Source organism: Sinocyclocheilus rhinocerous, unplaced genomic scaffold, assembly GCF_001515625.1.
Source record: "Sinocyclocheilus rhinocerous isolate Xijiao unplaced genomic scaffold, SAMN03320098_v1.1 scaffold551, whole genome shotgun sequence".
Classification (NCBI taxonomy): domain Eukaryota; kingdom Metazoa; phylum Chordata; class Actinopteri; order Cypriniformes; family Cyprinidae; genus Sinocyclocheilus; species Sinocyclocheilus rhinocerous.
This window is the reverse complement of record NW_015624564.1, coordinates 973,649-999,779: the sequence shown is the minus strand read 5'-3', so window position 1 is coordinate 999,779 and position 26,131 is coordinate 973,649. Positions and strand designations below refer to the sequence as shown.

General features: G+C 37.1%; 5 protein-coding genes and 1 long non-coding RNA gene across 8 annotated transcripts in view; 3 read left to right on the top strand and 3 right to left on the bottom strand.

Moving 5' to 3' along the window:
- The first annotated feature begins 1,016 nt into the window (after positions 1-1,016).
- On the top strand, positions 1,017-6,196 carry LOC107743632 (uncharacterized). The gene is made up of 8 exons (XM_016556972.1): positions 1,017-1,218; positions 1,456-1,563; positions 1,942-1,998; positions 2,610-2,768; positions 2,851-3,022; positions 4,475-4,575; positions 4,815-4,963; positions 5,061-6,196. The coding sequence occupies exons 1-8, from the start codon at positions 1,195-1,197 to the stop codon at positions 5,101-5,103; spliced, it is 813 nt and encodes a 270-aa protein (XP_016412458.1). The 5' UTR covers positions 1,017-1,194; the 3' UTR covers positions 5,104-6,196.
- A 52-nt stretch (positions 6,197-6,248) lies between these two features.
- On the bottom strand, positions 6,249-9,424 carry LOC107743673 (CD82 antigen-like; the record flags this gene model as incomplete). The annotated part of the gene is made up of 5 exons (XM_016557043.1): positions 6,249-7,777; positions 7,808-8,113; positions 8,826-8,909; positions 9,002-9,166; positions 9,293-9,424. Coding segments are annotated over 5 exons (711 nt in total), but the record flags the coding sequence as incomplete, so codon positions are not given.
- A 1,996-nt stretch (positions 9,425-11,420) lies between these two features.
- Positions 11,421-12,588, top strand: LOC107743661 (U6 snRNA-associated Sm-like protein LSm8). 2 transcript variants are annotated; one of them, XM_016557030.1, is made up of 4 exons: positions 11,421-11,565; positions 11,961-12,001; positions 12,088-12,215; positions 12,310-12,588. In XM_016557030.1, the coding sequence occupies exons 1-4, from the start codon at positions 11,535-11,537 to the stop codon at positions 12,398-12,400; spliced, it is 291 nt and encodes a 96-aa protein (XP_016412516.1). In that variant the 5' UTR covers positions 11,421-11,534; the 3' UTR covers positions 12,401-12,588. The 2 variants fall into 2 exon arrangements, with proteins under 2 accessions (XP_016412516.1, XP_016412508.1); XM_016557022.1 differs by lacking the exon at positions 11,421-11,565 and adding an exon at positions 11,572-11,670 and having other exon boundaries at positions 11,950-12,001.
- A 506-nt stretch (positions 12,589-13,094) lies between these two features.
- The window catches only part of LOC107743690 (uncharacterized), an 18,805-nt gene continuing 5,768 nt past the window's right edge, over positions 13,095-26,131 (top strand). The window contains exon 1 of the long non-coding RNA XR_001640420.1: positions 13,095-13,692. This is a non-coding gene — a long non-coding RNA (uncharacterized LOC107743690). The remainder of the gene's footprint in view (positions 13,693-26,131) is intronic.
- On the bottom strand, positions 13,684-22,736 carry LOC107743597 (thymidine phosphorylase-like). The gene is made up of 9 exons (XM_016556930.1): positions 22,581-22,736; positions 22,307-22,503; positions 21,994-22,092; positions 18,079-18,208; positions 17,882-18,000; positions 16,542-16,704; positions 16,184-16,411; positions 15,844-15,984; positions 13,684-14,029 (listed from the first exon to the last, which is right to left on the bottom strand). Exons 1-9 carry the CDS (start codon positions 22,714-22,716, stop codon positions 13,875-13,877), a joined length of 1,368 nt encoding a protein of 455 aa, XP_016412416.1. The 5' UTR covers positions 22,717-22,736; the 3' UTR covers positions 13,684-13,874.
- Positions 22,779-26,131, bottom strand: part of LOC107743477 (SH3 and multiple ankyrin repeat domains protein 3-like) — a 21,402-nt gene continuing 18,049 nt past the window's right edge. Inside the window, exons 23-24 of one of the 2 annotated variants that reach the window (XM_016556701.1) lie at positions 25,938-25,967; positions 22,779-25,299 (exon numbers count right to left, since the gene is read on the bottom strand). In XM_016556701.1, coding sequence (XP_016412187.1) covers positions 24,732-25,299; positions 25,938-25,967 — 598 coding nt within the window. In that variant the 3' untranslated portion in view covers positions 22,779-24,731. The remainder of the gene's footprint in view (positions 25,300-25,937; positions 25,968-26,131) is intronic. The other variant, XM_016556709.1, reaches the window with a different exon arrangement.

The following is a 26,131-nucleotide window of genomic DNA, read 5'->3' as shown; positions in this document are numbered from 1 at the left end:
AATTTAGCTTTGAAATCACAGGAATAAATTACATTTTAAAATATATTTAAATAGAAAACAGTTATTTTTAAATAGTAAAAAAATTTCAAAATGTTGTCGCTAGATAAGACCCTTCTTCCTCGGCTGGGATCGTTTAGAGCCCATTGAAGCTGCATTGAAAATGCATTTTGGAAGTTCAAACTCGAGGGCACCATATAAATCCATTATATGGAGATAATTCCTGAAATGTTTTCTTCAAAAAACATAATTTATTTACGACTGAAGAAAGAAAGACATGAACATCTTGGATGACAAGGGGGTGAGTACATTATCTGTACATTTTGGTCTGGAAGTGAACTTCTCCTTTAATACTGGTAATTATTTGGTGTTAATAATGAACTACATGTAGCCTACTTTTGTGCAATTATTTTGTGGATCATCTTGTAATTACAGACTGTTATTACCTTGTTAAACAGATAAAGAAAACATCTTAAACTGGTCTTAGCTAGTTTAAGTTGTCTTTAGCAGGTCTCACAGTATGCCCCTTCTGAAATGTGCCCCAAACCACTTTAATACCAAGTTATCAGGCTGAGCGACCAGCAAACCATTGTTTCAGGGTGTTTGTGGCACTTTTCAACCGTTTTTTAGAGGGCTGGTGCACTTTTCAGCTGTTCAAGTTGTTTTTAAGAGGGATTTTGGCTATTTCTCAGCTAGTTTGAGGTACTTTTCATTTTATTTGGTCGGGATGGTTTTAGACTTTGGAGCACTAGGGGGGCCAGCTCAAATCAGCCAAGACCAGCAAACAGTCTTAGGCTGGTTTAACATTTGCTTTTCTTTTTTCCATACGAAACTCCCACACTGTCACTTGTGATTGAGGTCTGGATGAGTCACCCAGGTTTCCTTGAATAGTTTTCTCTATTTGACACGTTATAAGTGAGTCAAAGCGCCCTACCTCTTAAACACAGAGGACAAGTCCATCCGCCCCCATTCAGTTCACAGAAGCGCTGCAGGGCGAAATTGCGCTCAGGCGTCGCGCACTGAGCACGCCATGCTCTCCATCGGGACCGGAGGAGAAAGACACGCCAAAACCACTGATCCCGAGCCCGTCCTGTGATTATCTCCAGTCAGATGTACAGGCGGAAACATGCCTGCATTCCGTTGTCAGGGCAAACGAAGAAAGTAAGGAGTCACGGCTGATTTGTTTTTAATATTCCCATGTTCCACATGAGGGAGGTTAAGGTGAGTACACGCACTTTTGGGGACGCGCACGCACACCCACAGCGTAACCAAATGCGAGGTGGCTCAACTAACACAACTTATGCAATCGTTGATTACTTTTCATTACTTATAGGGGTAGTTTAGTGAAACGATTAGGATGTATCCTGTGATCATGTTCAGGCTGGATAGGTGTTTGGCATTGCGCGCGTTATTTACTGTCTAAATTACTGTAACTACATTGAGACTTTTTCGTTGTAGATTGGAGAAAGCATTTGTGTATTAGTGTTGCTTTTTTCTGGGCTTGTGACCTGCTCAGGTGTTTTTGGAAGCCCTTTAACAGATGATGTGGCCACGTTGGACATACTGGTAAGATTTACAAAAGAAGTTTTATTCGTTGTTTTCTTGCTTTCAGTATTCTTACTCTGTGGAACACTGCTGGGCAAAAAAAAAGAAAAACTTCTTGAGATGGTTTATTGGTCTCTCGAGTTGGTCTGAAAGCTGTTTTAGAGGGGATTTGATGCTGGAAGCCTAGCTGAATTTCAGTTTAGCCATGCAGGGAGACCATTAACAGGCTAAGACTAGTTTGGCCAGGCTGGGAAACCAGCTAAGATCAATAAACCATCTAGTTTTAGCTGTTTTTTCCCAGCAGGGAAATCAATGACATTTACAAAAAAATGTTTTGCTAGTCAGGACGTTTTTTTCTGCTATACAACCAACCAATTCTTGTTTTTTTCATCCCATCAGAGTGAAAACATTCCCAGTGACTACAGAATACCTATTCGCTTCATCACCAAGGATGTGGTAAGCGTGATAAATGCTAATATTTGATGACATGGTTGACTATGTTTGCTCTATTATTCATGTGGATACATTTATAGTGGCCCAAACTCGTATTTGCACTCTTTGAGCCACACTTCATGTATGAGTTTTATTTGTAATAGATAAAATACCAAACCATGTGGCAAACAAATGATGCTAAAGCTTATCTCTGAACTAACTTCACTTTTCAGATTTTTGCGAAGGCTGAATTATAAGTGAATTTTAGTGAATGCATAAAGTTAGTTCTCCTAGCAGGTGTAGTTCACATACATTTGCAAACTGTCTTAATACCTTTCCATATTCCATAATATTTTCTTAAGTTTAAACAATGTATCTGTTGTTTTTATCATTTAAACCTAACAAACATTATATTTTGAAAAGTTTTGCATTAAAATGTGCTCACGCATGTTTCTTTCAAATAAATTCCACCCGGCTTGAATATCATGCAATTGACTTCATTTTTAAGTGTGGCTTAAGTGTCCAAATACATTTTAGGGCTATTATCCGATAAAAATTATGTATTACAGAGTTGTTGTGGTTTGTGACAGTTCCACAAGTGACACCTAATCATGTTTTCTTTTCTAATATCTAAGGGTGGAGCTTGCTGGCTATATGTGAACCTGTATCACGTCGAAAGCAGTTTAAAAACATTGGCCCTCAAGTTTGGCAATCTGTCCACCAATAAAGTGAACATCACTATTTTTATAACAATGCTGGAGGGTTTTCGTTTCACTCTGGACAATGAGGAGCTGGTAATCTCCTTGCGTTTACATTTGCATTCTTTGAAACGTTGTCGTGGCTGTCGGTTCACTCTGGTTTGTTTGTCTTCTCTAGGAGGTGACAATGCAAACATTCGAGTGCCACTATAGAAGGGGAAAGTGGCCGACTAGACGTTACTTCAGTCATGTTAAAGAGGTTCTTACAGCGGCTGGATCTACACTTGGCAAGTTTCATGACTGCACACCTCCTCCTTGCCAGATCCCCGCAGCTCCTCCATTCACACCAGGTGAATGTGCAAAATATTGTTTTTTTTTTGTTTTGTTTTTTTAATGTATATGATGCATGAGCAGGTCTAGATGGAATCTTTTTTGGAAGAGAACATGAGAATTCTGCAGAACCGATGTAAACATGATAAAGCAAAGAATGGCGGATATGTAGAACCAATTCGCCAGAAAACTGCTGTTTTTCAGAGTTCCAAGGATGCTGATTCCATCTGGGCTGCATATAAATGTGTTAAAACTTGAGCAAATGCATGCAAAATTTGAGTACATGTGTGCAAAACACACACTATAGCCGGTAAATCAGTAGATATGTTGTTTGTAAAACAGGAGTGTAGCACTATCCAAGCATGTGATAACATTCTAGAGAATTGTGTGAAACCAAATGTCCCGGAGTGGCTGAACTTGACAGGTCTTCACAAAGCCCAAACCTGATGCCCTTACTGCATTAATTTAATAGTTTTAGTCAAACATTTTGTCTATTATTCTTTAAATGTATAAATATAAAAGATATATATTCTTTAAATATCCTCTACATTTAGTCAATATTACGTTGAGAAAGTGCTAAATTAAATATCCAAACATTTTAATATGAATTTTATCTCAACATTTAACAGAATATAAAAACTGTCCTTGTTGTGAGAACATGAGCTCATGAAATAATAACATTGTAATGACTACAGTATTGCAATACAGTGTTATGAATTATTAATGCTTTATTCATTCATTGTGCGTGTTTTAATGCATTGTGCTTTAAATACAGAAAGACCGTATTCACAATGTGAATTCTAATTAGCATGTAACTTAGTTCAGGTTTTCTTGTGCATTCGTGTCAACTTGTAATATTATGTTTATGTTGTGTGTGTGTGGTAGATGGGTACTTCAGATATTTTTGTCAAAGGAGTTCAGCTGACAAAAAATGTTTTGGAATGCCTGATATAATATATAAACTGATTGGATTATTTGAAAAAAAAATCTAGATTTTTCTAGAAAAATGTTGTTAGTCCATTGTTAATATCTTGCAGTGTTATTTTTTTTTTTCATATAATATTCTCATGGCCAACAGTAAAATCACAATTAAAATAGTTATTTTCGTCAATATAACTTAACTTAATTATCGTCATCATAACTATTTTTTGTCTCCGTTGTATCAATGACAAATTTTATTTTTAAAAGCTCTTCGTAAATGACATTGAGAAGACTAACACTGTCTCTCTGATGCTCTTCTGTCTGAATGAAAGCGAATCCCCACAGCCATGTCCCAACATCTATTGGAAAGCCTTCCAAGAAAAATGGAAGCCGTTAGGGAGATTAAACACCTCATTAATGCCAATGCTTTTCAAATGAAATGCTCAACAAACACATATGGGTGTGGCGTTCAGGTGTCCACATACTTCATGCTATATAGTGTACTGTACACGTAAGAACTAAGAAGGGAATGTGCTTTTATGTTCTGGCAGGTCAAAGCAGACAGCAGAACGGTATGAACGGAGCGATTCACGGGCTCTTGGCGCTGTTCATCATCCCCAGCATGGCACTTCTGGTCCTCTCTGTCAAGATGGTAAGTTAGTACCCTTATATTTTACACAATATAGCCATGTTTACCAGCAGCAGTAGCTTGCGTCACAATAGTGAGGAAGCCCTGAAGGCGTTCGTTGAAATTGTTGCCATTTTTGCATTGACAGCGCTCTGCTTTGAAAACACCCGTATTTTGCACGCCTAAATGCATTGAGGTCAATCAACTATGATAGAAAGTACTGGTCATCCATCAAAGTTATCTTAATCTATACCTATCCGCAGGTATTCAGAAGAAGCGGCTGTTGTGTGCAAAGAATGCATGAAGTCAGCTTGAATGAGCCCCACGACGGAGCTGAAGAAAGCAGAACTGGGCCCCACAGCGGAGCTGCGCAAGGGGACCCTGATTCCAGCTCTAGCAGCCAGCAGGACAGGTAGCAGTCTGTTACTTACAAGTCTTTGTCTGTTTACCAGTTAGTAAACAAGACCTAACAAAGCCTTTTTTTCCATCAACATGTGGCATCCTTACAGGGCGTGGCTGGATTCTTTAGGGTGTGCAGACACAGAGGTTTAAATGAAAAATGCATGAGGAAACTCATTGGAAATGGCAGTATTTTGTGGTGGAGACCTCCGGGTTTATGAAGCGGACAATGAAGGGAATATTGTGGCTGTTCCAGGAGGGATGCATGAGATGTTTCTAGACTTACTCATCAAGCTGTACCTGCTCACCACAAAAAAAAACATTAGGCTGAAGAGACGAATCGCAACTTGTGTCAGGCTTAACTAATCAGTGAGAGTCTGATATTCCGGGATGCCATCCTAAAAACTATGGGAGAATTTCATCCGGCAGGAAGTGTGGCTCTTTGATGAGCGCATTGGCTGGTCTGCTGCGATGCCCGCGGCAGCTTGTTGGCTTTGAGGAACGCCGCTGGTCCTGCAGGCCTCTGCGAGGAGGATAAATGGCTTTTTTGTGCCAGCGCACCATTGCATGAGGATAGTGGTTTATTTTGCACCAGAAAACATCTTTGGAACAGAGCACAGGCTTGTCTAGAAACACGTTTGATTTAGAGCGGGGGACAACAGTGCCAAGATTTTTGGCGTTTACTACTCGTTTATTAACCAATATTGAACCAGATGAGATCCTCACAAGATCCGGTTCTTCTGAAGAGGGAAGGATCTGACGGCTCTCGTTTCATCCACTTTGGTTTTAACACGTTCAAACTCTGTGTCTCTCACACAAACACACTCTGGCTGGAAGAACCGAATGTCTCTGTCCCTCTTGAGATGGTCTGTAATCCAGGTCATCGGTCCGACTGCGTTTTATTAACTAGTTTGGCCTTGTCCACATGCTCGCACACTCCAGCGGCGCAACAAGAGCTGATTGTTTTCGTGACAACATGGGGAAAGCCAGAGAGCATGAGAAAAGAGCTCACATAGTAAAGAACATCAACATGACTCATGTCCTATAATTCAATCTCACTTGCTATAGCATCTCTCGCTCATTCTATTCCGGTGTCTGTTTTCTTGCTCACTGTAACTAAATGGCATTGTCATGAGATTAAGACCAACTGAGTAGATTAGAATTGATTCTTCAATGTTCGGATTTGATAGATTAGTCAATGTTCATGCGGCTTCTTTCCGTACAACAAAAGCCCCAAAAAGTGTTTGAACACGATTTCGGGCATTTGTCGGCGATTTCACAAAACCTGTCAGCGAGTGAAAAATCGGGCTAAAATCGTGCAGTGTGAACTCGGCATTAAGCTGCACTTAATGTATGATTTCCAATGCATTATATAACAAAATACCAAACCAAGTTATCTTTAGGCTATTTTGAAGAAATAAAGTACAATTTACACATTTTTCAAGTAGAACATTTTACGAGAAGAAGTTTATTTGGTTTCAAACTATAAAATAATAGATATATTGTACACAATTAAGAAAAATGGGTTTGGAGACATTGTGGGTTTATACTATTTTATGATGAACATGTTCATATTAAATAAGACCCTTTTATGCTATTTTGGAATAACTTTTGTGTCACTGTCCCAGCGCATCCCAGACAGTCCTGAAAATCTCCCATTGACTCATTGTGCATCACTCTGTCCAGAGCAGAATCAGGTACTGGCAGTGGAAATCTCAAGCTCCTCTCCATGTAACTTTCTCCTTGTCTCCATCAATGCGTGCGCTGTCAACTGTTGTCGTAAAGCATGACTGCCAACTCATAACCACACGAGGTCGGTAATGTCAGCCTGGCTATCATCAACCACAAAGCGACCGTAACAAAGGGCCCTCTCATGCAGACAGACACGCCGCTCTTTATGGCCTATAGAGAGTGTTGTCCATCAAACTTCAGTCAAAGCCCACTCTTGACTCGCCGACTCACACTAAATGGCCCCCAGTGTCATTAACATCAAGTCTTGACTCATAAAGCAGGTCTGAGTGTGCAGTGATTTACAAAACAACTTCTCGAATCATCCGAATATCACAACCGAGAGCGAGGAATCTTCGTGGCACGAAAAGCAAAGGATGACTAATGGTTTATACACATTGTTTTTTTTTTGTTCTCTATTGATTAGTAATAATCCAAATAATGTAAATCTAGCCTTTGTATATAAAACATGTTTATTTTTAATTGTATGGTTCAAGTAGAAAACGTAGATTTGTATTCTTTATTTAAAACGTGTTTTGAATATTTTTGCCATATAACAGTGTTTTAATATTATTGTTGGTAGTTATATTGTGTGGATTGTGTGTATATTGTGTGGATTGTCTCATATTATATTGGTTATAATTTCAGGTCAGTATTTTTATATAATTACACTACTACAGTTATACAATACCTGTAAACTTGTCAAGGGGCATTAAAATAAAACGGAAACTTATGAAATCTGCCAAAATAAAAAGAGATAGTTAATTGTCTGTCATCAGACCCTGAACTGTGACTTCTACGGAAATATTTTGTCTTAAAAAGCCTTTGATTTTAGAGGTCTGGAATGAATTGTTTGAGAAAAAGATGCTGGTTGTCTTTAAAATGACAGATGATACTCCTGGGAACAGGCACTAACCTGAACTTAGTGAAACAAAACAATGGTCTTACGAGAAGGTTTTAGATGTCTTTGGTCAGGCACAGACCACAGCTTGCTCTTTGTACAGAATGCTATTTTTAAAACAGCAAATTAGCCCATCCCAATCTGATCACGTTACATGAGAGAAGAAATGTGGCTTCAGTAATCATCAGGATTGTAGCTCTGATGGTAGTTCTATTGTTGTATATAGCCCTGTTGGTAATGCAAATTATGTTGGCTATTGTACATTTGACTGTTATCCTGTTCTGGATAAAATTCAGGATTGTTATACTGGTCATAATTCCCGTCAACATATCCACCGTGATGATAGCTGCCACTGTCCATTTGAGGGTCATAGGTTTGACTATCAAACTGCTGATTTTCCATACTGTACTGCTGGTGTTCAGGCTGCGCTGCTGGATTCTCCTCCATGGCATTCAGTAGATTATTGGGATGCGGTTCCCTCGTCTTGCGGCCGATGCATTTGAAGGTTTGGATGCCAAAGATAAACTGCAGAATCTGAGCATTACGAGACAAAACAATCCAAAATCATTTAGATTTCGATTTTTTTTTTATGTTCAAATACTACTTTTAATATCCTATCTCAGTTTAGAAATATTCCAGGACAGGTTAAATACAAATTAAGCTTCAGTCACTAAAATGCATTCCATTTGTATTATTTGAAAAAGGTGTATTTTATTTAATATTTTATTTTATTTCAGGTTAAATACAAGTTACACTCAATCACTAAAATTAATTGAATTATACACTTGCAAGAGAAAAATATTATTTTTATATATAATATTAATTTTATTTTGTTTTATTTTTTGCTGTGAAAGATGCTTAACTTGAAATGCATTATGCGCTTCCAAGGGAGAATATACAACAATTCATATTTATGTTTTTAATATTTTTAGTTGAGTTTATTTTATTTTATTTCAGGTTAAATACTAGCTCTATCACTAAAATTAGTTGCACTATTCACTTACAAGGTAGAGATATACATAAACAATTATTTATTTAATTTTTGTTGTTTTTTATTTTATTTTTGCTGTATAAGTCAAAGATGCTTAACTTGTATCATACATGCACTTCCAAGGGAGAAACATACAACAATTATTTTATTTTTTTAGCTAAGTCCAAGATGCTTAACTTTTATTTAACCCAGAATATTTTTTAAATTGGTTACATATTGTGTGAAAAATAATTACAATTTTTGGTCTCTCCTTACCTGAATCAAAAGAAGCCCAACATCCATTCCAAATATTACGATTATATTCATCTCTAGCCAGTCCACCAAAACCTTCTCACAGCCCTATCACCAAATAAACTGCTTTAGTGTGCAAATTAAAACAGGGAGGATAAGTAAAAAGGTTGTAATGATGGAAAAAAGGCAACATATGTTACCGTTTTATAGATGTCTGATCCGTTTCCAAAGCTGTGTGTTCCAGCTAGAATTACAGGGCAGGTACCGTTAAAACAGGAGCAAGGGTAAATGTCAGTCTCCCCCAGCGACTCAATAACTGTGTTATTCCTCCATTCATTTGAGGTCAGCCTACCACAGCATTGTGCCTACAGCAAAAAGAAAATGCACTTATATCACACATATATAAAACACACCTTCCTATAGCAGATTGTCAGATAAAATAGTTCTAATCATACAGTCATCTTGCATTCAAGTGTAAATCAGGCACGTACAGAAGTCTGCACACTGTCTAGAAGTTTCCAAGACGTTTGGGTTTCATTTCCTCCGTACTGCCTAATGATCTCGTCCACATTATCCCTCAAAAACTGCTCAATCTGGTGACATTCAAAATGTGCATTAGACAATTTGTTTAATCATTTTTATCAACCAGTTGAATGTGGAATCTCGTGTGTGAAGTTGAAGTCAGCTGTGTTTTCCTTACAGTATAAATAAATAATGTAAAGACTTGCCTTCTCTCTTCGTATTAATAGCACAAAGGTGATGAAAAGCTGACCCAGAATGATGACTATTAAGAAGCACATATACTAAAAAAACAGAGAAGAGGAAATGTTAACAGCGAGCTTTTATTGCAACTCAGAAAACAGGGTAAAAGTTATTAGTGTCTATGCGCATCATGCTTACAAATATAATGAAACATCTGCTCTCAAAATAGGCACCAGCACAACCCAGCAAGGACACAACAACCACAACAAGGCCGATGAAAAAGAGCCCCCCAGCCACCACCTTCACTTCCTGTCCTGAGAGACCACACATTTTGCTTCACTAACACACCAAAGTCAGATCGGCTACGGCAAAGTACTATACTTTAGAGAAAACATCATGACCTAAAACATTATTATAGGTAACACAAGGCAAATTGCAATAACACGCATTGTGTAAGATGTAACTCCTAATTTGAATAATGATAGACTATGACAAAGAGGAAAACTTACCAGAGCTGAGAACACTAACAAAGCTGTCCTTATCAAATAAAATCCAAGCAGAACACGCAAAAATGCTGATGCCAAGAATCTGTCAAGATCATGTAAATTGTTACTTGTTTGTACATGTAGCCATGCATGAATTAAGTTGGTTTATTTGACGGGCGCAGAAGTCTATGCTTTTGCACACTGCTGGCAGAAATCAAGCACATGCTTAATCAAATTATAGGCTGTATATGTCAATGTCCACTGTATGATTAATATATTTGACTGCAGTCCAGGAAGTTCTTTGTAAGTAATAAACAAGAAATGTCTCTAAAATCCTTGCCAGTAACATGCAAATCTATGGTTATTTCATCTTACCACAAAGAAGGAATTGACAAGCATTAGAAAGAATTTCAAGATCTGAAGTTTGTCGTCTGCTTTCATGTTGCCTTTAACAAACTGTTACAGCTCCACGTGAAATCTAAAAGATGCCGCATGGAAACAGAGAACACAAATAAGTTACAAGAAGATCATATAACTTGAAGAGCTTTCACAAATATACAAAACTGTCACAGAAAGTCATTTTCAAATGTGAAGGTTTTAATTACCTGTATTGCTTAATCGGTTTCCCTTGTTATTTGTCCAATTCAGTATGGTAAAAGTCTAAACTGTCGGAAGGATTTTATTTTATACATCCATTTTTTCTTCTCTGGTTCAAGTAGCCTATGTGTGTTTCATATACCATTTGTTACCATAATGGTTTCCTGGAGATCCTTCTAAGGCATCTCAGGCTGAAAGTTCACTTCCTCATAACAACATAAATGATTAACTTGAACAATCATCTGTGTTGTGCTTGGTGTTTTGTGTTTTAATGAGGGGTTTGGACAGAGTTCAGAATGTGAAAAATGATCATGTGGTTAATTTCCTTTCGCTGTGATTGTGCAATGGATTGTTTTGATAATTGTTTCTCCAGCTTCATAAATGTACCAAGGAGTGCCATAGTTTGCAGAACACATGGTCATACCATGTCTGTTTTTGGAAATATACAATGGTATTACCATAGGCTAATTTGGACATTTATCCTGATAATGTCAAATTAATATTTGAAATACTTTGGAATACCATGTAAATACCATCAATATGATATTCTACAAATCAAAGTAGCATCTCATCACGGTCTCATTAACCACCACAATGCTTTTGTGTAGCTAAGTTCCATCGTCATCATCACCATCAATAGGCCTATTTCCATCAGCCCCCACTGTGACCTTGAAACAATTTGCCTTTTCACCAAGAACTGATTCTAATCTCAAAGGTTCCTCGTTAGAAAGCGTATTATATAGACCTCCGTGTTAGAAACCTATAGAGTGCGCCATCTTCTTGTCAAATACATTACCACAGGTTCTATTGCTCCTACTCGACTAGTACTGCCGCGATAGGTCATCGACTACTCGAGTCTCACCCGTTCTCATTTCCGGCTCAGCAGAACGAATGTGTTTCGTTGTAGTTGTGCTCAAGAACCGGTGGATTTAAACACGCTCCAGCAGAGATGTCTACCGCTCTTGAGAGTTACATTAACCGTATCCTTTGATGCACTTGATGATGGTGATGTTGTAGAGCAATAGCTGGTGGCTTTGTGTTGTTTTCATGACGGTGTTTCAATGGGCGCGCGATCAAGTGTTTTGGTGTGTTATGATGAGCATGATAAAGTCATTATCGCCTTTTAGTATAGTGAATATGTATGGATTAATTGTGTGTATAGTATGTACTACGCATATACTATATATAAATGCATGCATGTAACGTGTCTAATTATATCTATTTCATAGAATTATGCTATTGTGCATGCATAATATATTTAATTACTTCTGTTAGTGTACTACAGTTTATACACTGATTATTTAATTGAATATGATTGTGTGTGTGTATGTAAGTCTTCATGAGCCTGATATTTCCCTAACCAGCATTATTCAAGGGACGGTTGCCATCGTCACTTCAGATGGGAGAATGATTGTGGTGAGTGTTTCATCTCCTTAAAATAAACATTGTTTATGTGCATTAATAAAGGAGCCTGCTTATGACTTTTGTTGTTTTGTGCTTAGGGGACGCTAAAGGGCTTCGATCAGACAATCAATCTCATCCTGGATGAAAGCCATGAGCGGGTGTTCAGCTCTTCCCAGGGAGTAGAGCAGGTGGTTCTGGGACTGTATATTGTCAGAGGCGATAATGTGTATGTATTATGCCTCTTCTAGTATTTGTGCTACTTTGTGTAAAACAACTGTGGACTTTGGTGGATTTTAAAGGCTTGTATGTTTATGTTTCAGGGCCGTAATCGGTGAAATCGATGAAGAAACTGATTCTGCGCTGGATCTTGGAAACATAAGAGCAGAACCACTCAATTCTGTGGCGCACTGATGCCTCTCAAACCAGGACAGAAAAATCCATGTTTAGATGAAATTCCCAGTTTCCATTTGAAGACTTACCCTAGGAAATCTGCAGGCATTGAAAAGCAGCCATATTTTTTGCTTTTTTAATCTTGATGAAAATAGACTGAATGCATATCCTTTTTTACGTGTGTTGAAATAAAAAAATATGGGAAAGCATTTGATTTCAATATTTCTTTTTATTTTTGTTGAAGGCAAAAAACAAGGCAGTGAAGGCTGATGTACGTAACCGATTCCTGGTCAACTCCTAGTTAAAATGTAAACAAGACTGTCATAAATATAAACTGTAAAATATGATTGGGTGAATCTCTCAAAGAAATATCCAGGTTATATTTCACAACAAAGTCAAAGGAATACACATTTTTATTGCATAAAGAAAATGAAGCCCATTTTAGGGCCATTATTTTTTTGTGTTACAGACAAGCATTTCCCCCCAAAAAAATTTAAATAAAGCAAAAAAATTCAGACTTTTACAAAAAAAAAAAAAAAATCACATTAAATTAAATAATTCAAATGTTGGCTACTGACATTCTGGAAATTCATTGTGAAAATGATGTCACAGTGGCAAAAAAAAATACTTAGTATTATTTTGCTTTTGAATTTGGGATGAACTATGGTCTAGATATGTCACTAGATATCCAAAACCAGCTATTACTTTAAGGATGTAGAAAAAGTGCAAATTAAATTAGGGGTTCACCATTGCAGCCATGTTGGACATGATTTGTACCACTACGTGGCAGCAAAGATCACCCTATTCTCTACTCCAACCTCTTATTTATTAAAAAAAGAAAAAGATAATCGCACTGAATTATTGGTTTGATTAAATATGCAGAGAAAGGCTAAATTGAAAAATAAAAATGAGGCACCAGTGTTATGCTTAAAGGCATTCTGGAAAACCAAAACGGAATTCACATTGTGGCATCAGATTCCTTTTACCTTCTGACAAATCTATGAATATCTTAAGGCATCATCATAGATGCTTTTTATACAAGAAGGACGAGAGCTGACCCTGTTTTCTGAGATTCTGGAGCTCTTCTGGAGGTTTGTGGTCTGTAATGCTGCAGTTCCTCTGCGAGTGAGTGGTGGCAGCATTTCATCTACTGTGCTAGTGTATTCAATCCTGCTCCAACACACCTGGCTGCAATTTCCAAGTCAAGCTGAAGGCTTTGATCATCTGGTTTAGGTGATTTTGTTTAGAGCTGCAACTAAACTTTGCAGGACAGGATTGAGCAGACCTGGGCTACAGTAATATTTCAGCTACGGGTAAGCAATTATGTTTAAAGATTCTCTAGATGCAGAGCTCATAGGTCAGTGTTGGTCTTTGTCATGTATTTATTGTAAAAACTCCCTAGTGCTTCATTTGAAGAAAACTTTATCTTGGTAACAGTACATCTGAATCTGAAATATTTGTTACAAACAAAAAATATGTTTTGAATGAGGGTGTGTTATGACATGTTGGGATTATCTGGATGGATGAATTCTGCCACACGTGATGCTGACTTGTATTCTTTGAGGCTGCCAATGACCAAAGCTTTCTGCAGGTCAGAATAGTGTGTACTCAGATCTGGGCAATTGTGATGAATCCTGATCCATGATTCACCTGCCAATTGAATCAATAGGGTATCAATACAGATGATTAAATGCTATACAGAGATAAAGGCAGGCTATTTTTGAAAAACTGTACTACTACAGTACTACTCATACTATTTAAACACACAAATAAACAAACAAATATATATCGTCTGCGATAATATCGTAATTGTTGTTTTAACGATGTGCGATTTGACGTTATCGAGCGATTTTGATTTTGAAAACACCCCTAACAGAGCACACGAATACATTACGTGAAGTCTAGACTAGTGCGCATAAATTAGAGTGCGTTCTTTCACTGCATGATTCAGTCTATTAAAATGCATTTAGAATGATCACAAATGCAAGACGTGATGTCAGAAAATGTATATATTTATACTATTTCATATAGTTAATCAATTTCACATGAAGAGTGCCGTTTTTCTCCAAATATTACCATGATTACAAATTGAATTAAATTTTTTCAACAGTTCAATAAACAAGAAGTTAATTAAGAGACATTTTAGACACTATATTGCCTGTTTTTGCTCTATTTCGACAACAAAAATAATTCCAAACAAAGCCACAACGCTGTTTTGCATCTCTGTGCAACAAGACGGCGTTTCGTTCCTGATTGAATCAACCGTTTAAATGATTCGGTTCAGTCGCAATGACTCACTTATTAACAGTGACTTGCTGCCACCTGCTGGCGGTTTTAATTTCACATTCAAAGTATCTTTTATTTAAATAATTTCAAATATCAGTATTCAGCGTTTTATGTTTAATATATCAAAAGATTATTTATGCATTTATAATTGCAGGTTAAATGCATTCATGTCTTGCGTTAAAAGGTGTGTAAATACATCTAAATGCCACTTCAGATGCAGCTTCTGTGTTGATTTCATTTGCTTGGTAACAGCCCAGATGTCTTATTATTCTAATTCACTGATTATTTAAGAATTTCACTCAAAAGATAATGGACACTTTTAGAAAAAATGGCTTTATAAAGGTAAAAATGCCCATAAAATGTAAAAATAAGTTTAAACTTATTGGAAAAGATAATTTTTTTTCTCAGTGTGAACTGACCACCACACAGAATATGAAGAATATAAAAAAATGTAGGAGTCAGCTGTCCACGGCAGTCCTTTAGGTACCAGCACAATAACACACTCAGCAAAATATAATCTAATTATCGTTATCGATAAAATCCCAGAAAATATAGATATTTTTGATCAATATCGCACACCCCTAGTTGGGAGATAAATCCCACAATGCAATTTGACCTATTTCCAGTGTAATTATTGAACTTGAAGCAGATAAAAGATTGACGAAAGTTGTTTTATTTTATTTTTGATTTTGACGTGAAATATGACCTACTGCTCATAGTATGAATGATTATTTCTGATTTAACATTTTCACATTTGTGTCAAAGCACACTGAGTGATATATATACTGGGTGATATCCCACAATGCAATTTGACTCATTTCCAGTGTGATGAACCAAAAGCAATATTAATATCAGTCTTGACTCATCATTTGATAGGACTGCTAAACGTTTTATGCAAAATTGGATTATAATTTAAATGAAAAAGAAATAGATATTTTTAATTACATTTAAAAATGGCATTATTTTATTACTAGGACAACTGGCAGCCACTTGCTGAAGTAAACATGCATTGTGGTGGTCGTGTGACTTTTATATACGATCGCTGTAGCACAGTGTTTATTGTTGCATATTGAACACTTTCACATACAATTATTTTAGTAGCCATTATACTTTTTTTAGTAAGAACTATATAAGTTTTTCAGTCCAAACAGTCATATATTGAGATAATTGAGACTAACCTTTCTGTATCTGCTGTCCTATCTTAACCAAGATCTCAGCTCCCACACTATGATCGATTTCTTCTCCTGATATAGTACGTCCCGCCCCTAGTTTATGCAGCACTTCAGCCAGGGCCAAACCGTCAATGTCCAAAACGGCTCCTGTCAATCAAACAGTTCACACATACACACACAATGGCTGCAGCTGAGATAATGGACGTGATGATTGCATGTAGATGAATAACAGTGAATATTAATAGCGCGCTCTGTGCGATCAGTTTATAATCATGCCTGTGCTGTTGGCATTATATAAAATAATTAACATATTTGATTTTCAAACGTGAACATGGAACATAATTACCATTATCTGGCACCTCAAGCTCTGTCTGATGTGCTGCACGCTTCATGTGCTTAAAGTAGTCGGTCTCGTTTGAGCACAGGGAATGTGCAACATCTGCAGACACCACCTGAGCCATCAGCATCGCCTCAAACTTTTTCAGGGCTTCTCCATTCTCCAGTTTCAGAGCGATTTCTTTTTTCCCACTCTCTAGAGTACAGGAGTGGCCACACATGCACAATAGATGCCCACCTAAATACAATGGACACTTTTATGCTTGTTTATTGCAGACATTTGTAGCCAGTTTGTCTTGAAGAACATCACAATTTAGTTCTGTTGTGTCATCTTACAGTAGTATGTTTAAGTGGATCCTTCTCCTTACCTAAATTTGTCACCAGTTCCTTGAGATCATCTGACCCTCGTCCTTTAAGACACTCAAGGGCTTCACACACCTCTACTGCATTTCCTACACTCTGGCCAATAGGAGAATCCATCCGGCTAAGCACTGCACCTGTTTTCACACCCAGTTTGTTGCCCACAGTGATCTATCAGCAAATTGGCACCAGTATTGTATGATAGTTAAATTAAGAATGACTTGCCAATTCAAATCCTGAATTGGGTTCGAAATTGATTTGAGGTTGCAAACAGGATGCAGAATTGCAATTTGAAATTGAATGTAAGGAAGTAGAAATATAATAGCTTAACAAAGCCTTTTTAAATCTTCATAGCATAAATCTTAAGTTTGAAAATGTATAGGCCCTTTGGACAGAGGGAACTACAGAGAGGTAAAGTTCTATTGAAATTTGAATTTAGTGTATATATTTCAATACATTTCATAAATTACTTAACTTTATTACTTAAATAACTTTAAATAAACTTCATGTCCCAGAATGCATGTGTTGAAATTCTTTGAATGGACCCTTTTCACATTTCCGAAAATTGTTCTCAGAAGCGAAAATTGTCATAGCTGGGTGTAGTGGTGAATGGAAACTACAACAAATATATTTTTTGTTCACATTTGCTATAATAGCAAAAAAAAAAAAAAAAGATAGCGTTCAAAATTTCAAGAGATTACGGTGGTCAGAACCAACAGAGAAAAATATTAGAAACACATTCGCGCTAACACAATTTTTCCAAGGTAATATAAACATAAAGTACAGTGTTAAAAATTTGCATTAAATAAAAAAAATTAGATATTTTAATGAAAATTTAAAACAAATTTTTTTTACTAGATTTACACTAATAACTGTGGAAACAGTCTGTGAAAAGGGTCCATTGCAATTCAGTAAATAACTTCCTGCCATTCCATTTCAACTTAGATTTTGCTGTGTCTAATTCAGATTAAATTCATTCTCATTAATTCTTCAGTTCTGAATTTTGCACAACCCCGATGGACTTATAAGCATCATATTTCAATTCAAGTGAATTTTGGGTGCAACTTTCCAAAAAAATACAAAATAAATAAATTGCATGGTTATCCTAGATAAAAATAGATAAAAATATTTACGTCTAAATTTGATCAGTCTAACGCATTGCTTAACTCATGACTTGTTTTCCCCCATGAAAGTAGTTACAAAATGTTTTTGTTTTCTCTTTGGCCACTGCTTGTCTTTTCTTGACACCAAAACAACTACGTGCAAGATGTCACTGTCTGGATATCCAGTGCATTTTATTGTCATGACATGCCTTCTACATGTGCTCAAACACTAGCATCTCTCTTACCAGTGACTGAGCAAGACAGCGAGCGCTGTCCACATCTTTATACAGAGCAGCTCTGCCAAACTTCACATCTAACACAAGAGTACTCAGACCTTCAGCTCCTTTCTTAGAGATGATGGAGCCTGTGCAGAACATGGACAACAATAATAATGAGAAGTGGGCTTAACACTGCAACGAGAAGTTTTTCAGTTTAATCTTACTTATGATAAGAGGATGACTATCAACAGTCGATGTGGCATCTCTGATGGCGTAGAGAACACGATCTGCTGGCACCAGATTCTCTGTCTGTCCCACAATGCAACAGCCCACATCCTCTAGAATCTGCTTCACCTAGAAGCATATAATATCATTTTACAATATATTTAGCTTTTTAAAAAATAATAATTAATAAATTGTTCATAAATGTTAATAAATTAATATCTGGTTTATTTGTCACTCTGCATTTGGATATTTTATGAATATACAAATTTTGCGTAATAAACTACAAAAATACTGTAATAATAGTACAATGCTAGTAACTTTAGTGGTTAAACGGATTGTAGTTGATCCGTGTTCCGTACGGACCAAGCCCCACGGTTCGGCACGCATGTGATCCGCGGATTAATTGCAAAATTTAACCATAATAGAGTATAAGTTTATCATTTGCTCGTATTTACACAAGCAAGCGAATTTTAAACAATTCCAGAGAGAAAAGGCGAAAGGGAACTCGATTCGTTACTCTATGCGCACAGCCGCACACACATGAAGCGAACACCGAACTCTTCTGAATCCTCTGAACAGACACATACACATACAATTATGACAAAATACCCATCTCGACAATCATTCAGGTAAACGCAGTCAGTTATGTCTCAAGTGAATGAAAACAGCTGAGAAAGAAATCGGATGTGATGTGTATCGTTATATCGGATCCGTGCATCAGGTCTTAAAGGGACAGCGGCCTATAAATACTGCTGCTGTCATTAATGATCATCAAACAACAAAACAGCTGTGATAAAAATCTATATTTAATTTATACAGTGAACACTATGCAGTGTTATTTCCCCTAATTATTACATTTCTTGTATTTGAATACTACCAACCTTATTTTATTTGTAACATATTCTGTTGTATTTATCTATGCTTGTAATTTGTGTATTTGTTCTTATTTTTACTGGCTGTTCTCTTGTCTCTTTAATCATGTTTAAACTTTCTTAGTTAATGTAGTAGTATTTGCTATGGTATCAAAGAAGTACTTCGCTTTAAAGGCACAATATGTAAGATTTTATTATTAAAATATCCAAAAACCACTAGAACAGTGTTATATATTTTGCTGACTTGTCTACTTACATTATCTCAAATGTTTAAATCCAGAGAAATAAGCAATTTTAACTAGTGACACGGACCGGTTCTATAGTGTCATTGTGTCACCTGTTAATGACGTCATAACCCCTCGATTTCCGGTTTGTAGAAAATATGGAAACACCAAAGACGCTTTAATATGTTGTGCGTTTTATTAGACCGGTGACGACCGCACAGAGTAGCATTATAACAAAACTTTCAAATGTATCTATAGACCGGTGACGACCGCACAGAGTAGCATTATAACAAAACTTTCAAATGTATCTAGTATGATAAAACAGCGCTGATTTTTTCCCCCACATACGCACGACCGGAAGGAGCGGATGCGGTCGACTGTGGCATAATAAAAGCTCCGCTGCTTTCGAGCCGTGTGTCACACTCGTTCAGCGGCCTCGTTTCGCTTCGACGGTGTGGTGGCTTCTGCCGCTGCTGTGAGGAATCATTCTCAAAGTCTTGGGGTTTTGATGCCAGAATTTAGATTTCATTATTCAGAGACAATAAAACCGAGAGATCCTGCAGAAAATCTCTCGAGTCTATGTCTGCAAAGTCTATTATACAGTTTTTTTCCTGAAGGCATGTTCATGTTCAATACATTTTATACATACGGTTATTGTTTATCAACTCTTTTACCTCTTTTGGCTGTGTCTCCAGCCTGCCACCCAGCAGTAGAATTTATTTTAAGTGAAACGAGGAGGCCTAATCATATATTTTGTCTAATGTCAAAACAGGACGTGCAACTTTACCATATACTGTATTTTTGTAATGTCTGCACCAAGGAGGCCTCATCATATATTTTGTCTAATGTCCAAATAGAGTGTGCCGCTCCACCATATACTGTACCGCTGCAATGTCTGCACATTCCATTCTCATGCAGGCCTTTACATACACAGGCAGATACATGAATATAACAGTAGAATAACTTGATACATAAATGGCTAGATTCACATTGATTATACTTGATTAGTTCACATCTTCCACAACGGCTTTCAGCCTCACCCTGCTTCATTCTATTACGTTAATAAATCATTATCTCATCCATGAACATGATTTCTGCCCGAGCCCCGTCAGATTGCATCGGCTGTGGGGATGAAGAACTCCCATGATTCCATACTCAGTCACGGCGTCATCAAACTACGCCTTTGTCTATTTGTTTCTTTTGAATACGTCCCCTCTAGTGGCAAAAATTACATATTGTGCCTTTAAGTAATAAATGGGCCTAAATGGAAAGCAAGTTAAATTGAAATATTTTTCTTTTCTTGCTGATCCATAAATTAAATTAAAAACCGTAATGTGATCCGAACCGTGAGATTTGTGATCCGTTGAACCACTAAATGCTAGTAACCGTTTACTGAGTTCTGACTTCTAACTTTGGCCAGTAAGAAGTGTGTTTGTGAAATATTGCGTATACTAAATCGTAGCTTTTGGGAGAGACAGCATGCTGTGATGAATCGGTGCATGGGCTACATTAATTTACATAGATGTAATTATATAAGGATTACAGTCAGTGGTAAAAATGTATTTGATGACGTGCATATTCAATATCAACGTTAATAAAAAATACTAGAACAGACATGGAAGACTGGGATTTTATGATGTCAGTATGCCAGTATGCATTAGTCAGTCGGTTCCCCGCTTAGATATGAGTGCTCCTGAACAGATGATTCTGTTAAGGTCTGCTGTCAAGTCTGAAATGTTTCTATAGTTACTGAAGAAAAAAAAATATATATATACTTAAATGTTATATTCTTGTGTGACATGCTTCTGCTCATCACATTTGTTTTTTACATTTATGCCATTTGTTCACCAGCACTTTATACTGGAACTTCAAATAAAGAATAAGGAACTAAACCAAATCATCATGAGATGTGTAAGAAAGATACATTTTTAGCACTTTGTTGCAAACAGCTCCACTGTTTTTTTTTTGTCAGAACTGTTAGATTGTGGGATAAAATCAGTACAAGCTCACATTAACTGTAACTTAAATTTAATTCTGTTAATAATAATAATAATAATAATAATAATAAATTGAATATGTATTATTATTATTATTATTATTATTAATAAACTGTTAACTGTTAAACTGTAATCTATACACTCTCAGAAAAAAAAAAGGCACAAAATCTGTCACTGGGGCGGTACCTTTTCAAAAGGCAAACCTTTGTACCTAAACAGTCCATATTGGTACCTTAAAGGTACATATTAGTACCTTAAAGGTACATATTAGTACCTAAAGTGTACATATCAGTACCTAAAAGGTACAAAAGTGTACCTTTTGAAAAGGTACTGCCCCAGTGACAGATTTTGTACCTTTTTTTCAGAGAGTGTAGCTTCTTCAGCATTTGCAAACAACACCAAATGCAGATTTCAAGATTTCAAAAACCCTTGACTTATTCACTTTGGAAATTTCTAAATAACCTGACTCATACAGTGATGCACAATATCCTTTTTACAAAATAATCCTGTTCAGCATGTTGCAACAGGATTACGATTATGTGGTAGTATTGGAAATGTCCTTCAGTTTACAATACCACAAACATAAATATTAATGGCATTAGTATTTAGCCATATTTATAGGTATTACTTAATACTCATTTTTAATATTTAAATAATATAATAATTGTCATAATAGAACCTGAGGATTGTGTTTACTACAATCTGACAGTTAATAGGCCAAATTCGATCTCTTCATTTTTGTCACGAGTAACGACTAGTCAAACCAGTTAGAGCATCATTAGTCAAACCATCATTTGAAGAATAAAGAAAACCCACATTACCTGTTCAACTGACTGGTTAACGTTAAACCCACGGATAGACTCAAGCTTGTCAAGGGTGCCGCCTGTATGTGCCAGTCCTCTTCCACTTATCATGGGCACCTAGAAAAAAACCCTACATGTCTAAAGTACCTCAGCTGCAATCATTTTCAAATTAGAGCGGTTGGCGGTGGAAAATGTAATTGAGTAGAAAATATGCCTCAGAAATAGTGCAGAATCACCAAAATTCTAATTCATTTTACATCAGAACTGTTTTCTTAAAATGTAGATTTTTGAGTTCAATAGTTTAAAATATAGTACAGGGCATTTCTTATACCTTACAGCCACATGCAGCCAGAGCAGGAGCGAGTGGAAGGCTGACTTTGTCTCCAACCCCACCGGTTGAGTGTTTGTCTACCACAAGCCATTCCTTCGGCCATTTAAACGTCTCCCCAGAGTTCATCATCTCTCTCGTCAATGGTACGGTCCCTTCACCAGTCATGCCCTTCTGCCATATGGCCATTAGCATAGCACCTGTGCAGGTGCAACACAGTTGTTTTCTTGACTTGTCTTAACTGTACACTGAATTTATGTGAATATCATGTCCTTACCTATTTGGCTGTTCTGGATGTCTCCTGATGTGACTCCATGCACAAAAGTGCCTATCTCTGCTGGGCTGAGTTGGCCACCGTCTCGTTTCAGCTTTATAAGCTCAGGGAAACTAATCGTGTTGTCTTTAAATGACATCTTTACATCAGATTATGTGCCGTTTCAATTACATAATTGTGTTTGAGAATGTAAAAGTGAGGATCGGAAGAGAGGGAGAAGGACAGGGACAGATGAGGGAAGTACAGTAATATTTTATGCAGATGGCTTATAAAGTAGCACCCACATCTTTGTGCAAATTGACCAACCGGAGGAGTGACAAGTGTGAGGATTCTTCTCCTCTGTTGGCAGTTAAACCACAGCAACGCCTACTGTTCCACCTTACCAAACACGACAAACCAATCAAACTAGTTACCAGATAATTTTTTGACACAATATAATCTCAACATTTGGTTGATTTTATAACAATCTTGGGGATTTTAAAATGAGAAATTGAGAAAAGTAACTATATTCACAGTAGATATGCATGTAGTTAGATTACTTTTAGTAATTTGGTTATACTAGAAAAAAAATTGACACTTTTACTAGGAACAGAAAATGTTCACAGGTCATTAGGGTCAGGGACACACTGCTTTTTAAGGCCCATAAACACTAGCTTTGTTTTTGGCGATGTGTCACGTTATTACTTTAAATTGTAGATTTGCCTATAACTGGGGATCAGACAAATTCACCAGTTTAGCAGTCTGCATTAAAACATTTTTAATAACAATTTAATTTCTTTATGTTAAAAGCCCTTAGGTAGCATATGTTGCTCATATTGTTCTAAACTGAAAGACTTGATAGGAATTAAATCCCAAATGAGTAATTGCACAATACATAACCAAATAGATAATGGCAAAGAAATGTTGTTACATCTTGAATTCACAAATTGATCAGCATGAAATGATCGACTGATGCTGAGTTATCATTTACAAAAGGTAACAAATAAATTCCTACAACCCATAGTATTTCAAATCCTGTTTAAACGAAACAGTTATTCTACATACAGTCGTACTGAGCATTTATTCATAATAGACAAAAAAGGTCTGTCCGTAATTATGAAATTCTTAAATAACTGACCATGAACTAGTCCAAAGATTATGTTTATAACTCACAAATCACAAGTTATACCATGGGGAAAAAGAGTAACTGCGTTCATGTTAGGGTATTGGTTGATAATTGACAAATAAAATAACAAATAGAAAGTAAGACCAAATATGACACAATCTCACAGAGCATAAGACAAGTATATCTCACCTTATTCTCATACATTCTTCTTTTTTGAATATATAACTCCATATATATCATATACATATAAAATTGAATGTAGTGACTGAAAATATCTATCTTTAACAAATTTTAGATGGCGGCAGTATTACCTCAAGGCCACACTTGTATTGGGAGAAGTTTTATTCTCCTGGTTTAGGGCAGATTGTCAGATCCTTTCTTACTTGTACATGTTCCATTCACATGCCAAGTCAAGTTGCTGCAACGCATCTTATAATCACCATTAACACGGCTATCTACTGTTAAGTTGCAAAATGGTCGGTGAACATACTGTAAATTCCGGGCACTTGGAAGCATTGGCATTGCTTATAGAAGAGTTTTCCGCACTTCTCTTTTCCTTTGCATTCAAGTTGACGCTGCTTTCTAAAATTCAGAAGTCTCTCTCCTGGAAGCAGGAAATGCACACAAATCCAGACAGTGAAGATATTCTTAAACTTCCTCTGATAATGTGAAAGCAGTCTGTATGTTTGCCACACCTTCATCATCATCATTTGATTGTAGAACATGGCTATATCATTTGTTATTGTGCAGAAGACCCAGTTAAAAACATGGCCAGTTAAATTTTCTTAGACCTGTAGCTGTAAATAGTAGATATTGCGCAGTAGGTCCACACTCCTGTCCATCATGTTATTTTTACTCTTAGTAGGTGGCAAACTAGTGAAGAAACATGGTGGATTTTGTGGGAGTCAAATCTATATTATATAAGGGCTGTGCAATGCTAAATAAAGTGGGTTGGAATCAATGGCGTTAGACTTCGGAATAACTTGAAATATTAATAGTAAAATTTAATTTATTTAGTGATGGAACTATATCTTGCATTTTGGCTCTCCTCAACTCTCAAGCAACTGCTTCAGTGCACGTTCGATGTTCATTCGGTGCCCCACCCGCGTCACCCCTAACTCTGCCATATCGTCCTTGGTCAGTGCAGGCAGGTGGGCGCCTTCAATCTCATGCTCCAAAAAGCGGGCACGATGTTCTCCTAGTCCCACACTCTCTAGCCACTCTCCAACGTCAAACTTACTCCACAGTGCTAGGGGGCGCTGTCTGAATGGCCGTAAGGCCAGGAGAGGGGCTCCCAGTACCGGTGAAGGGCAGGGGGAGGCGCATGGAGAAGGGGATGGAGAACGGCTGCGGGCTCGAGCACTGGCGCTCCTCATTACGAAACGCACCTCCTTGGGCTCCTGGGGCAAACTTAGACTAGAAGACTTGAGGATTGTGTGATGGTGGTGATGAGGGCCAAATGTACGGACAGGCCCCAACGGTTCACTCCGTTCTGGTGTAGCTCCAGGGCTTGGAGTCCTACGGGTCACTGGGTATCGGCTGCCAGGCCGGATTGCGAAGGTGGTGCCGTAACTCCGCTGAGAGATGGTGTGAAGCTCCCCTAAACTACTAAAGAGTCTAAGAGAGAGAGAGACAGTGAAAACCTAAAAGACAAGTCAAAAAGAGGAAGGTGTAGCTGAAGCAAAAAAGTTTTAACTGCAGTACTTTTGGGAAACTACTGGAATGCTAATGTGAGAAGAGGAATGCGGATCCAATACTGTAAACATTGCGGTTTGTGAAAATTTAAATAGTGCAGAGCATGCAGTGAGAACTTAATGCAATAAAATAACAGTTAGAGCAGTTAATATAAAACTGGAGTCCTCAGAAAGGGTATAAAGAATTGGTGCATTAGCATTTCACAGTATTTCCACCACAGCATGCTTTCGGTTTTCATTTTGTAAACATCCGAAACTTGCTGCAATAAACTTACCACAATCAATGCAGCAATATAAACTAAATGTAGATTCAACATTTGTTTCATTTACTTTTTATTAAAAAGCAATTTGATTGGCCCTCAGCGGTACACTGAAAATTCCAGTTTCGTTGCGCAAGGACAGACAGAAGCTGAAATGCCTCAGTTACTGCATAATGAACTACCATAAGCTTTTAAGACAAGCCCACAGTACATTTGCAGCTTGATTAACGGCTGCAGTAAAGGGTTTAGTGAAAGTTAGTTAGACAAGGAGTTGTTTTTACCCACAGAGCTAAAAACCTACGATTTACTCTCTCCTCCATTCTCCTCACATCTGCAAGGACATACAGACACACACATACATGTGTGTTATGGAAAGGCAATTTAACCAGGTGTGTGGCTAAGGGTGTCAAAAGTCAAGTGGGTGTATTGCTAAATGATATTGAAAGTTGTGTTGTGTTTCATGCAGGTGTGCAAAATGTGCTGCTGTTGTCAAGT

Coding starts and splice junctions, on each gene's coding strand:
- LOC107743632 (XM_016556972.1), top strand. CDS start 1,195: ATGTTCCACATGAGGGAGGTTAAG. Junction 4,576..4,814: donor TGGTCCTCTCTGTCAAGATG/GTAAGTTAGTAC, acceptor ACCTATCCGCAG/GTATTCAGAAGAAGCGGCTG. Junction 4,964..5,060: donor TCTAGCAGCCAGCAGGACAG/GTAGCAGTCTGT, acceptor GCATCCTTACAG/GGCGTGGCTGGATTCTTTAG.
- LOC107743661 (XM_016557022.1), top strand. CDS start 11,633: ATGACGGTGTTTCAATGGGCGCGCGATCAAGTGTTTTG. Junction 12,002..12,087: donor CAGATGGGAGAATGATTGTG/GTGAGTGTTTCA, acceptor TTTTGTGCTTAG/GGGACGCTAAAGGGCTTCGA. Junction 12,216..12,309: donor ATTGTCAGAGGCGATAATGT/GTATGTATTATG, acceptor TTTATGTTTCAG/GGCCGTAATCGGTGAAATCG.
- LOC107743597 (XM_016556930.1), bottom strand. CDS start 22,716: ATGTCATTTAAAGACAACACGATTAGTTTCCCTGAGCTTATAAAGCTG. Junction 16,705..17,881: donor GCTGTCTTGCTCAGTCACTG/GTAAGAGAGATG, acceptor ATTTGCTGATAG/ATCACTGTGGGCAACAAACT. Junction 14,030..15,843: donor AGGACAGCAGATACAGAAAG/GTTAGTCTCAAT, acceptor TTCAATTGGCAG/GTGAATCATGGATCAGGATT.